General features: G+C 39.7%; 1 protein-coding gene across 26 annotated transcripts in view; it reads left to right on the plus strand.

Moving 5' to 3' along the window:
• The window catches only part of ZMYND8 (zinc finger MYND-type containing 8), an 82,578-nt gene extending 73,710 nt beyond the window's left edge, over positions 1–8,868 (plus strand). For 19 of the 26 annotated variants that reach the window (XR_014566069.1, XR_014566073.1, XM_083746149.1 and 16 more), the window contains 5 exons: positions 489–567; positions 1,076–1,315; positions 1,495–1,652; positions 4,037–4,126; positions 7,498–8,868. Coding sequence is in view for 23 of the 26 variants with exons in the window: in XM_083746149.1 (XP_083602275.1) it covers positions 489–567; positions 1,076–1,315; positions 1,495–1,652; positions 4,037–4,126; positions 7,498–7,599 (669 nt within the window). In the remaining 3 variants the exon portion in view is untranslated. The remainder of the gene's footprint in view (positions 1–488; positions 568–1,075; positions 1,316–1,494; positions 1,653–4,036; positions 4,127–7,497) is intronic. The other 7 variants (XR_014566070.1, XM_083746142.1, XM_083746147.1 and 4 more) reach the window with 1 other exon arrangement.
• Positions 8,869–13,423: the final 4,555 nt, after the last annotated feature.

Genomic DNA, 13,423 nt, shown 5'->3' on the forward strand with positions numbered 1-13,423 from the left:
GGTGCTCTTTTTGAATCATGCAATAACTGGTTAAAACCAGCAAACTAAGCACTTCTATTTATGTATTGTTGTGTGTTCGTGTGTGTTTTTTAATTTTATTTGAAATTTTATTTAGAAGAAGGGAAATAGAAAGTATGAATCATGGAAGTCTAAAGTCCATATTTTTTCTGGGGCTCATTTAGTCAATTTAAATATACCCTTCATTAGTTGAGCCATGGGTTATAAAAAATGTTAGTTATTTTTAATAGTAAATAGATACAAATCCATAGGAATCATTCCTCCCTTTTTACACACAGGTTGGAATGCCTTTTTGATATGGTGATTATTGGGAAATAGAAATGTATCATCTAAAAACCAAGAGAGGGTGCTTTCCCCCCTTCAGAATCATTTTGTTGATATGCAAACTTATGCAAATTAAATCCAAAACTCATAGGGTTGATAAAGACTTTTTTAAATCAAGTGACCTAATTATTTCTTTGATATTCCAGATTCGTCGTTTGAGAATTGAAATAGAAAAGCTTCAGTGGTTACATCAGCAGGAACTTTCAGAAATGAAACACAATCTGGGTATAAAAAATGCAGTTCAAAATAATGATGTTGCCACTTGTTTTTTAAAAGGCCATGGCAGTATCTCAGCTGCAACTCTGTGATAGTACAAATTGCCCTCCCTAGAAAGAGTAGAAAATGTGATGGAACATGCCATCCTAGACTGTTCCTCACATGTATGGTCAGTTAGAGTGGGCCAGTTCAGACATCTGAACCAGCTCAATATAGTATTTCCTGAACCACAATTTAAATATATACTGTTTTGAGAATGGAAATATGCTTACTCTTTTTGAAATCCAGAAAGCAAGTTAAACTGCAAATTGGATAGTAATTGTTCGTTTATAGTTCATTCATGAGAACCAATAATCACTAGTTTGGTAGATATGTTGCCTAATGCTGCACTTGCAGTTACAGAATGAAGCTGTTGTTTTTCATCTAAAAGTGACTAATGCATCTAGAGCTAAAACTTAAATTTCTAAATTACCATTTGGACCCACTGTTGACTATATGCTGTCTGTCTGTTGACTAGAACTCACAATGGCTGAAATGCGTCAGAGTTTGGAACAGGAAAGAGATCGTTTGATTGCCGAAGTGAAGAAGCAGCTGGAACTGGAAAAGCAGCAAGCTGTGGATGAAACCAAAAAGAAGCAGTGGTGTGCCAACTGCAAAAAAGAAGCAATTTTCTACTGTTGTTGGAATACCAGTTACTGCGACTACCCTTGCCAGCAAGCCCATTGGCCAGAACACATGAAGTCCTGCACACAGTCAGGTAAACAATATCTTTTTAACCTAAGTGTGGGAAACCTTTGACCTTCTAGATGTTGCCACGCTAGAGTTGTAGTTCAGCAACATCTGGAGGGCCAAAGGTTCCTCACAACTGTTTTAACTTATTTGTGAGTGAACATTATCCAGTTACATAATTTAGAAATCCTTTTGTTTTCATTTTAGCAACTGCAACACAGCAAGAAACGGATCCTGAAATTAGCACAGAAACATTAAATAAATCATCCCAGCCTACCTCCAGTGCACAGCCGGCACCTACAGAAACTGCCAGTACTCCAAAAGAAAAAGAGGCAGCTGTTGAAAAGAGCAAGGAGAGTGTTACAGTAAGTATTTCAATCAGTCAGTCATTTTACTTGTAAGCCGCCTTTCCAAAGTTAAAACCACACTCAAGGTGGCTTACAACATACTTCTTTACTTAACCACAACCCCCTTCATGTAAAATTGGTGAGACTGTTTAAAACACTGAATTCTGGTTTCCTGTTAACGTTCTTGAGGGTTCATAAGAATTAAAACACATTTTGGAGATTTGTCTTTAATCTTACAAAGTTATTTCTTAAGGGAAGGGACCAGAATGTATCTAGGCTCTCATATTTCATTTTATCTATTTGTGTCCAGTCTTCCTTCCTTTAAGAGGGCAACTGACAACATGAAATTTTATAAGACCAATTCCAAAATCATTAATTAAAATGACAGTGCCCAAATAATACTATCTCCTTCCAAAGGCCTGGGCAAATAAAAATGTGTTTTAAATTCTGGCTGCCCTACCACAGAGGAAACCCCTCTCATACTTTTTCACCCTCCTTGGTATCCACAGTGTTGGTACTGCAAGAAGGCCCCCTCCCATTGTAAACTGTGTGCTTAGACATATGACAGAAGACACTCCTTCAAGTACTTTAGGGCTTTGTATACTAGTACCAACGCTTTGAATTGGACCCTGAAGCTCACTGGCAACCCGTGTAGTGCTTTCAGAACTTGGAGTGATACGCACTCTTCTGGCTACTCTCAATACTAGTTGCAGCCTCCAGACTGTTATCAAGGACATCCTCACGTAAAGCACATTGCATCAATGTTATGGTTATCAGAGCATGGATTACTGAGGCCAAACTATCTCAGTCCTGGAACAGCCACAGCTGATGAACCAGCCAGATCTGGATATAGGCCCCACCAAAGCCACCTGTATATTCAGTGACACTTTGGCCTGTAGGAGTACCCCAGACTTCGAAGCTGCTCCATCAAGGGGGGGGGATGCCACCCCATCCAGAACAAGCCAACCCCTTAATTCCTGGACCAGAGACCACCCACCCTCCATCTTAACTAGATTTAATTTCCATTTATCAGCCCTAGTCCAACCTATCACTGTATCCAAACACCGACTCAGTGTCTGCACAGTCTCTCCAGATGGGATACTGTAGGTATTTAACAGCATGAGGGATAAGATGGAGCCCTGTGGGACTCCATAACATAAAGCCATGGGTCCAGCCAGTGCTGTTCTCTGGAAGTGACTCTGCAGGTAGGAATAGTTAATGGTGCCCATCTCTCAGTGAAATTCTAGGAGAAACATCAGCACTTTGCTATATAGTTTTGTCCTTCACCACGCCATGCCCTAATGAAATTTCATGCAATATTCTGCCACTCTCATTGAGTCTCATTGAGTCAAAGCTATTGCTCTGGGTGCATGAATGCCCAACGACCTTTCTCTATTCTAGCTCCTTTGAATTGCAGATTATATATGCCCTGTAGATACACTCACACAGCATGCCCTGGCACTTCTACCATGCACCTAAAACTCTACTTTGAAACTGTTGCTCAAATTACCATATCCTCAAATAATTCTGTACCCTAACTTCTCCACAGAAATGGTGGGCATTGGAATACATAAGATGTCATTGGCTACATAAGCCTTGTATATCCTTGTATATATCAATTAACATTCTTCAGATGGTGTGGATTAGGATATGATTTCTAATCAGAGATGTTAATAACCATTGTCGCACTGATAATTAATTAAACCAATATCTTTATGAAGAGCTGGAATTGCATATTTATTCCTTCGTTCCCAAACCCTGTGTGTTTAGTAAAATAACAATATATTATTTACTTCACCAATACTTTAATTGCATCATGTCTCATTTGAACTATTACTGGAGAACATATACTCCAGTATACTCATGAGCTCACACTTTCTGTGAACCTAACTCATAAAACTTTATAAGTTGTTCTCTAGATTTTATGTGTTTTTTCATTGAGGGGATGCTTGAAACGCATTGGAAATTGGTGATGAACCTTACCAAAAAACCTTGACTGACTAATTAGGTACACACATGTTTAGGGTATTTTTAAAAAAGCAGTCTCTTGTGCTTGTAGCAGTGCTGTGTTTTGCTATGATCTGGCATTATTTGCAAAGAAAATGTCGGGTGCCTACAATTTTTACCATGGAACATTTTGCTTGAAAATCTCAAATTGCTTTCACATAATTGTTGCACCTTTTTGAAACATCAAGCTGTATACATTGCTCACATTCATATTTTGAATTTTGGTTTCATTAACAAAAAAAGTAACCTGTGAATTCATTGAGATGCAAATTTTAACGCAAGCCAAACATCTGACAAATTTCTACGATAATAATAAATAATACGATAATAATAAATAGGTGGCATTTATGTAAAAGCTGAACCTTTTGCTGAGGTTGCCTGTGCTGTCTCTGCAGATAGCAACAGGTGTGACAAGCAGCCAGCCTATAAAACTGGTCCAGGTCCCGCAGACCACCACCTATATACCAACTACTCAACCCACAATTGTAAGTACTGCTTTTTGGCATTGAAACAGCTCATTATCTATTGTGGGGGGCGGGGTTTTCCCCTGTGTTATCAGGACATGAATTCACCGGTCCCAAGTCTATATTTGCAGTGTAAAATGCCTTATTTTGCCATACAACATCTCCATTTCCTTCATGCCATATAATTTCATCATAGAGCCAACCAAGGATTCAAAGACTAGCCAACGTTCACACATAGTTACAGCTGCATGGGGGGGGGGGGTAAACATTACTGAAGATATGGCGAGCTCTTCCTTTGTGCAATACGAACAAGTTTTATTTTAGCACTATCCAGGTTATGCCAAACAAACTGAGCCCTAACAATATTGCATATATATTCTGTGTTTCTGGAATTGTCGCATTGCCATTGTACGTCACGATTTTTTGCTGCTGAGATAGGAAATGTTGGCCGTGATGTAGGAATTAGGCCACTGTTCCACATCCATTTAATCCCTCAGGCTTCTTAATTTCCTTTATGCAATCACCATGTGGTAAGCAAAAGTTTTAACTATTCATCCCGTGCTCTTCAGGCCCAAAAATGCTCAACAGAGAGACTGAGCTAGAGTTCTTCATAACAAAGTGAACTTGGAGCTTCTTGTTTCAAAAAAGCTTTCCGCCACAATTAGAAGATCTTTTTTTAAAAATAATATTTATTAAAAGTTTTTTAATTAGAACACAAAGAAAAACAAAGCATACAAAAATATCACATTTTATAACATATTTTCTTATCCTCTTTGGACTTCCTCGCATCTCCCGCTCCTACGTTCCAAAATTATAAGAAATTAGTCCAGCAATTTGTCACCTTGCCCCCACCTTAGAGTCTAGTTTTCCAATGTTATATCTTAAATTTTAGATATATTCATTTGACTCTTTAAGACATTTAGCTTAGCCTAATCATTATCTAAAAAAAATGATTCTTTCATAAGTTTAACTTATCTTCATAATTCACTTCATCTAATTCGATGGTGCCAAATTGTTTATGATCAAGCATCCTCCTTAACATTCATACAGTTTACAATATTTTTGCAAATAGTCCTTAAATTTCTTCCAGTCTTCTTCCACCGTCTCCTCTCCCAGGTCTCGGATTCTGCCAGTCATTTCAGCCAGTTCCATATAGTCTATCAGTTGCATCTGCCATTCTTCCAGTGTGGGTAGATCTTGGGTTTTCCAGTGCTTAGCAACGAGTATCCTTGCTGCTGTTGTTGCATACATAAAAAATGTTCTATCCTTCTTTAACACCCCTTGGCCAACAATGCCCAAAAGGAAGGCCTCTGGTTTCTTAAGGAAGGTATACTTAAATACCTTTTTCAGTTCATTATATATCATTTCCCAGAAAGCCTTCACCTTGGGGGCAAGTCCACCAAAGGTGAAAAAACGTTCCTTCATTTTCCTTACATTTCCAACACTTATTATCAGACAAGTGGTATATTTTTGCAAGTTTGACTGGGGTCATGTACCATCTGTATATCATTTTCATTACATTTTCTTTCAAAGCATTACATGCAGTGAAATTCAGCCCAGTAGTCCACAACTTTTCCCAGTCCTCAAACATAATATTATACCCAATGTCTTGTGCCCACTTTATCATAGCCGATTTAACCATTTCATCTTGTGTGTTCCATTTTAACAGCAAGTTATACATTCTTGAAAGTACCTTAGTCTTAGGCTCTAACAGTTCCGTTTCTAGCTTCGATTTTTCCACCTGGAATCCTAACTTTTTATCAAGTTTAAAAACTTCTTTAATCTGAGCATAGTGTAACCAATCCCGCACTTTGTCTTTCATTTTCTCCTGACTCTGCAATTTCCAGTTATCTCCATCTTTTTCTAAAATTTCCCAATACTTCGGCCAATTGGCCTCCATATTGGGTCTTTTCCGGGCCTTAGCCTCCAGTGGTGAAAGCCACCTTGGAGTTTTATTTTCCAATAAGTCTTTGTATTTTGTCCAGACATTAAACACTGCTTTTCTGACAATATGGTTCTTGAAATTCTTATTAATCTTGACCTTGTCATACCATAAATATGCATGCCAACCAAACGCATTGTCAAAGCCTTCCAAATCTAATACATCAGTGTCCTTGAGAAGCAGCCAATCTTTCAACCAGCAGAAAGCTGCTGATTCATAATACAGCCTTAAGTCTGGCAGGGCAAAGCCCCCTCTTTCTTTCGCGTCAGTTAATATCTTAAACTTAATTCTGGGCTTTTTGCCCTGCCAGACAAATTTGGAAATATCTCTCTGCCACTTCCGGAAACACTCTGTTTTGTCCACAATCTGTAATGTTTGAAATAAAAAAATAATAGGTGGCTTTCCGCCACAATTAGAAGATCTTTACTTGTGCCTAAAATGATTTTACCTTAGAAAGTTCTGTTGGTTGAGTTTTACCTTGCTTTGCTGACCATGTTTGATCCCTCTGGAGTGGCATGTTTCCCTCAAAATCAGATGTCCTGGTGATCCTGTTTTAATTTTTAACAATACTACCTTATAGTAGGAGGGAGAGCCTTGGTGAATTTTCACCCTACTTGACAATTAATTCTATAATTTACAATGGTCAGTACCAAATGTTCTGTTTGGCCATACCAAATGTTCCATGTACATTTACTGACCTACTGTGGTCATAATGCTAACGATCCTACTGTTCCAAGGCACAGTGCCCAAATCCACTAATTCTCTTACTATGTGAGTATTAGACGTGTTTTTTTAGCAACATCTGACCTAATGCTATTGTGGAATGTATATATGAGTTTAGTAATAAATCCTAATGCTTTAAAGGAGCTCAACACATCAGCATGGTTCAATATTCATCCTACAGTTTGTGTAAAGAAAGTACTGGATTAGTTCCTGGGACATGTGATGGAAGTCTCCAGGTTACTACATTTTGAAAACAACACAATCATGGTTTGTTTTTTAGCTGTTGTGCCCATTTCCTCCTGTAAATTGTTGGTTTGTGAGCGCTTTGAAGACCAGGATTTACCATCTGATTTGAGTGAACACACATTGTTTAAACAATACATAGTTTGTTTTCTAGTAACTAGACAGAATATTAGTGTAATACAGAAACTGTAAACACTTTTAATCAGATTTCTACTGTTTAAGGGATTGCTTGCAATTATATTGAGAGGAAAGTTACACACAGGTCTGAGGCTCTATAGCAAGGAATAGGAAAACTCATTTTTTTGACTCGGTACTGAATATCTTGCAAACGGCTCAAGAGTGCTTATTATGTACAGTAGTGTATTATTATGTATTATGCCCTTTATTTCCCTGGTAGTATCATGCTGAGGGTTTCTCATGACAGGCAGTCCTACATTTCTGTGCTTGTGGTTGCTGACATACGTGTTTTGGTTTTAATCCACAGACCATTCCTGTAGTAGTAAGCCCTACAGCTGGGACCGTGGCAATGAGAACAGGAGTTCAATATGTTCAGACAACAATGCCTGTCCAAGTACGAAGAGTCTAACTGCTAACAAAGGAATCCAGGCAGCTGTCGGAGTATCTAATCGTCTCTGTAATAGAAATTTTTTTTTAAATCCCCGCAGTTCATTGGATTAACCTCAAAGGTTCAGACTTTTAGCTTTGTACAGGTGTACAAAGCATTTATTACACTACATTAATGTAAAGCATTAGCGCTGGCTTTAAAAAGCTTGAGGACTGGTAAAATTCATGGTAAATCTATGCTTCTGTTGTAAATTATGTACATTTTGTGGATGATGTTAGAGTACCATCTCCTTTTTATATTTGTATTGACTTCGACGTATAAGGAGTGTTGGAAGCTGGTGAAGGAAAGGTTAAATCAGACTTGCCACAAACACCACCAAGAGAAATGGTTTTCTGGGAACTGCAGTTGCACATATAAATCAAGAATGAGAAGACTGAACCACTTGCCTTGCCTTTGGAGACGGAAAAAAACACACGCCTGCACATTGGTTTGTGCAACTGAAGCTGGAACTTGCCGTTTTAAATTTGTTAAATCAAGCATTTCCAATCTTAAGGCTCCTCGTACATTAAAGGACATATTTTGTGTTTCATATTTAAAATGAGAGAGATTGTTTACAAAAAGGGGGGGTTAAATTTCATTCATGCTAAGAGAAAAGGAAAGTCGGAAGCTAAATATCAGATCAATAGTTTCAGTTGTATTGCTGCTGCTTCTTTTTTTAAGTGTCCAAAGGACTTTGAAATTGTTTTCAAAGGGAACAAGAGCTATAGATGGAGAAGACTCTTTACCAGGAAACGAGGGCAAAGGACATTGATGCTGGAATAGAGCATGTATTATGGGATTTTTATGTTTTTATGTAAGCATGAAACAGTACAGTATGAGAGAGAAAGTAACCCATGAAAACACTGTCTGTTACACTTAAACTGTAGTACCATTTTGTATGTTGTGTAAACAAAGCATTGAACAAAGCAAGGTGATGTATGTATATGAGCAAATTAATTGTATTATATCATTCCAGTACATTTTGTTGTACATTTTAGTCATATTGATTTCTCCCATTGTTTATAAAGGATGCAGTTTGTACAGTCTCCAGCTAGTACACACATTAGAGGAAAGAAGAAGAAAAAAGCTAGAAGGAAAAAAAAAATCAGGAGCAGAATATTTGTGAATTGCATTGTGTCAAAGATAGCCTAGCTGGCCTTATTTGTGAAGCATAATTGCTTTTAGCATATGGAAGTATTTTTTCACATTTTCTTTGTATAAAATTTGTATTAAACTAAATATCTTTTTTGATTATTGTGTTTCTTTTACTAAACCAGGTGATGCACAATATGCTTTGGGATTACCCAGTTTTTTCAGGGCTCTTTAAGTTTCTTTAATTCTTTTTTTAATTAAACTGTTTTAGAAAAAAAATGGGTCATGTTGGGTTTCCATTTTCCTTCTGAAAGCCAGGTTACATTTACATGTGTCCTTTAAAAACAACAACTCCATTCCGATCCAGCTGTATTTCTATGGTAGTTGATACTTAACTGCATCACTACTTGGCATGCTTACTTACAATTTTATATTATTCCCTTCACTTGTTCTGCCTAGCAATGGAAACTGTTCTGAGAGCACTGCAGCCTTCCTATTCAACATTAGCAAATATGCAGATGTTTTCTTGTTTTCATCTGCCTCCTGGACATTGAACAGACACAGAAGAGTAAGAGGTATTTTACTTTTTATTTATTTTAGAATTTGTCAGCTGCTTGCTTTTCCGCACAGCTAATAAGTCTTGTCTGTTTGATGCTTAAATAAGGCTAAGTACATCAAATTATCTCAGGTTCCAAAATTGAGGTGCCTCTGAGAAGGACTGAGCCCCAGCCAACCTAACCTTAAACAAATGAGGCCAGAGCAGCACCCTGGGGCAGAGAGGCTGAAGAATTTTTGCTGCTTACTAATACCACCTTTACTAGTTTGGTTTCTCTTTTTCTTTGTTCTCTTGTTCCTTTCCTTTTAACAAAATAAAAATCTACTGTCTGTCTTTCACTCTTGCTTTCTCATAGCTTTGGCTGGCAAGTCAAATGCTGAAAAAGAGAGAGGAGGAAAAAACAATTTCAGGGTTGTCAAAGTCATCAAAACTGACTTCCAGCATCTTGGGGTCTCCTAATGTGAACCTTCACTATGGCAATAATTATTTGCCACCAGAGAGTCAAGCCTGTTTCACACCTCACATCACAGTAGCTCAGACTCTTCATCTCAGCATTGTGGATTTGAGCCCCATGCTGGGCAAAAGATTCCTGCATTTCAGGGGGTTGGACTAGATGACCCTTGTGGTCCCTTCCAACTCTACAATTCTGTGATTTATGAATCATGCCAGCAGCTACCACCACAGTCCTGCCAACAACAAAACCTACCTTAAGACACTGAACGCTTCTGTTCTGTAGACCATTGTACTGTGAGGCCCCAAGACAGACAAAAACAACCACTTGGGATTGAACCTCTAGTCTTTGGGGAAAGTTGTTCACCAAAGTTCAGTGTCCTTTCAAAATGTAGAATTTCACTCATGCAGGAAAATGGACAAGTTTACATATTATGCACAGTTTGGACTTGATCAGTTTCAAGAGACACAGGCTCTTTAAAAACCATTGCTGCTTGCCAGTCTATTTAAAGCACACTGTGTTCTGACTAATAACATATTGACACTTCTCTCAAGTAATCATGATGATCCTGATCACAAGCAGGCCACTACTGCGTCACTTCATCTGACATTTAACGCCAAGAAGCAGGCAGCTTGTGGGTAAAACTAGACATGATAAGAGATGTGGGATCTATGGTCTCATTAAACTCGTCACCCAAAACAGCTGCTTTGGTGGTGGGTAGGAAGCAGAGCCCACCATTAGGACCACAGGGTTGCATCCCACTTACGTCATACTCAAGAGTAGACCTACTGAAATGAGTGGACTTAATGGGAGCTGTTCACTGCTTCAGAATAAAAGAAGTCAGCCCTTGTAAGTTACTGCCACTTATTTAAAAGAAACAACAAGAACGAAAACTGCTAAAGCAAGTTTCGGAAAAGTGGCTTGTAAGAGCAAGATTGAAGTTAGGAACTTGATTTAAGGGACTTTTTAAAGGGTGGATATGGGCAGTCCCAAGAACATGCATGTTTCTTCGGTAACCTCTTGTCACTCTAGATATGTTTACTGGGGAGGAGGTCCCTTGGCACTCAGTGAAACTTAAAGGTAAAGGGACCCCTGACCATTAGGTCCAGTCATGGCCGACTCTGGGGTTGCGGCGCTCATCTCGCTTTATTGGCCAAGGGAGCTGGCATACAGCTTCCCGGTCATGTGGCCAGCATGACTAACCCGCTTCTGGCAAACCAGAGCAGTGCACGGGAAACGCCATTTACCTTCCCGCCGGTGAGGTACCTATTTATCTACTTGCACTTTGACATGCTTTCGAACTGCTAGGTTGGCAAGAGCAGGGTCTGAGCAATGGGAGCTCACCCTGTCACGGGGATTCGAACCGCCAACCTTCTGATCAGCAAGTCCTAGGCTCTGTGGTTTAGACCACAGCGCCACTTCTACATAAAAGTGCCTAAGACAGAATTGATCATTAAGGACTGCAAGCTGGGCTTTCCTTTATAGATTTGTAATATTACCAGTAGCTGAGTTTAGTGTTTGCTTGCTTGTCTGTCATGGGGGAGGGGGGTCATTGTGAGGGAGTGACAGATACCCCTTTTCCAAACAACACTTTAGCGCACCAGCAAGCCCAAAGGCCCATTTTCTTTCCTTACTGCTTCAGCTTGCAAAAGCAGCCTGTAATTATTTTTTTTTACTCTTATTCCTTCCCTATAGTTGGTGTGCTTAACTAGGCTTGCTTTTTCCATTTTTGCTTAAATTATGCTGAACAACTTGCATGAAACTACATTTGTGCTTTGCATAGAGAGAGACAATAGTATGGTGACAGTTGGAATAACCATTCCCCTGGCAACAGGGCATTATCAATCCATTTTAGTAAAATTTTCGTTTGTTTCTATCTTGCAAGCAGGAAAATTGTTTTTTCTTTGTCCCATGGCAAGCTGTTACTAAGGGTTTGCTGCCATCGTGTGCCTGTGTCTAGAAACTACACACACAAAATAAAATGGCTGATAGTAGAAAAAGAGTGGGATACGGGTTTATTTGTAAGATTGTGATAGAAGAAGAAACCTATATGTCTTTTCTCAGTGAAACCACACAATAGGGCTATCCTCTGACCACAATATTTATCAGTGGGATTGTGTGAGTTTCAGCTCCCAGCCCAGATAGCAGTGATTTTGACAGTTTCTGAGTTTAGGGATACTGCTTGTTATAAAGTCTTCCCCTTGCCTTCCTAATGCCTATGTCATATTTTATTTTTGTTACTAGTTAAAAATGACTTTTTGTCAAGCGCCATGACCTTTTTTGCAGCAGCACTTTTGTAGCCCTTTTGGAAGCCCAGCCACTAAACAGAGGTGTATGAAATTATGCCTGGTGTCGAGAAAGTTTCCAGAGAGGGGTTTTCCTCATAATACTGAAGCCTCATGCGGTTATCCCATGTTGGAAGATTTGAAACAGGCCAGAGGAAATGCCTCTACAAGCGCCACATAATTAAACTCTCGGATTCACTGCTGCAGATGGTATTGGCTGCCAATTTGGATGGCCTTAAAGGAGAGATCATAGAAATTCAGAGAGGGTATAAGGCTATATGCATGACTCTCTGTCATGATGGCAGTGTTCAGCCTGCACTGTTGGAGGCAGAATGCCTCTGAATACCAGTTGCTGGGAAACACAACTAGGGAGAATGCGGTTACACGCAGGGCCTGATTGCAGGCTTCCCAAAAGCATCTCGTTGGCTACCATGGGAACAGGATGCTGGTCTAGATAGATCTCCAACCTGATCCAACAGGGCTTCTTACTGACAGTTGAATGTTACCAGTTATTTTGGTCATTTGTATGCTGTATGTTGCCTCTCATCCAGGGCTGGCATATGCATGGTCCCTTGGGTTTTCTTGTTTAGAAGTGGCACAGATGATATTTCTTGTGAGGCTAGACTAATCTCCCTCTTGTGAGTAGATAGAATAAAACTGCTGGCGGGTAAAAAATCTGCAGGAGTTTTGCAGCAAGGCTTTACCATCTTGCTTGCTTGCTTTGGCCATGTAGAAGAGCCCTACAATGGGGCAGAGCCACATTGGGAGCGCAGGGCTGCTGCTGAGAATGGCAGCCTCATGTTGAGCTCCCTTTCCCTCCTCTGCAGCATGGCATTCAGTACAGTGCATGGCATTAAGTTGTGTGTTTTCCACACCTTCTAGTGGCAGCAAATAACATGCAATGGTAGTGGGGATGTGCTTGGCATCACAGAATCGAATATGTTGCAGAGGGGTAATATGGGGTGTTAGGTATAGTTAAGGCTATGGTTTTCCCAGTAGTGATGTATGAAAGTGAGAGCTGGACCATAAAGAAGGCTGATCACCGAAGAATTGATGCTTTTGAATTATGGTGCTGGAGGAGACTCTTGAGAGCCCCATGGACTGCAAGAAGATCAAACCTCTCCATTCTGAAGGAAATCAGCCCTGAGTGCTCACTGGAAGGACAGATCCTGAAGCTGAGGCTCCAATACTTTGGCCACCTCATGAGAAGAAAAGACTCTCTGGAAAAGACCCTGAGGCTGGGAAAGATTGAGGGCACAAGAAGAAGGGGACGACAGAGGACGAGATGGTTGGACAGTGTTCTTGAAGCTACCAGCATGAGTTTGACCAAGCTGCGGGAGGCAGTGGAAGACAGGAGCGCCTGGCATGCTCTGGTCCATGGGGTCACGAAGAGTTGGACATGACTAAACAACAACAGTACCT

This window comes from Podarcis gaigeae (assembly GCF_964106915.1).
Source record: "Podarcis gaigeae genome assembly, chromosome: 6".
Lineage (NCBI taxonomy): Eukaryota > Metazoa > Chordata > Lepidosauria > Squamata > Lacertidae > Podarcis > Podarcis gaigeae.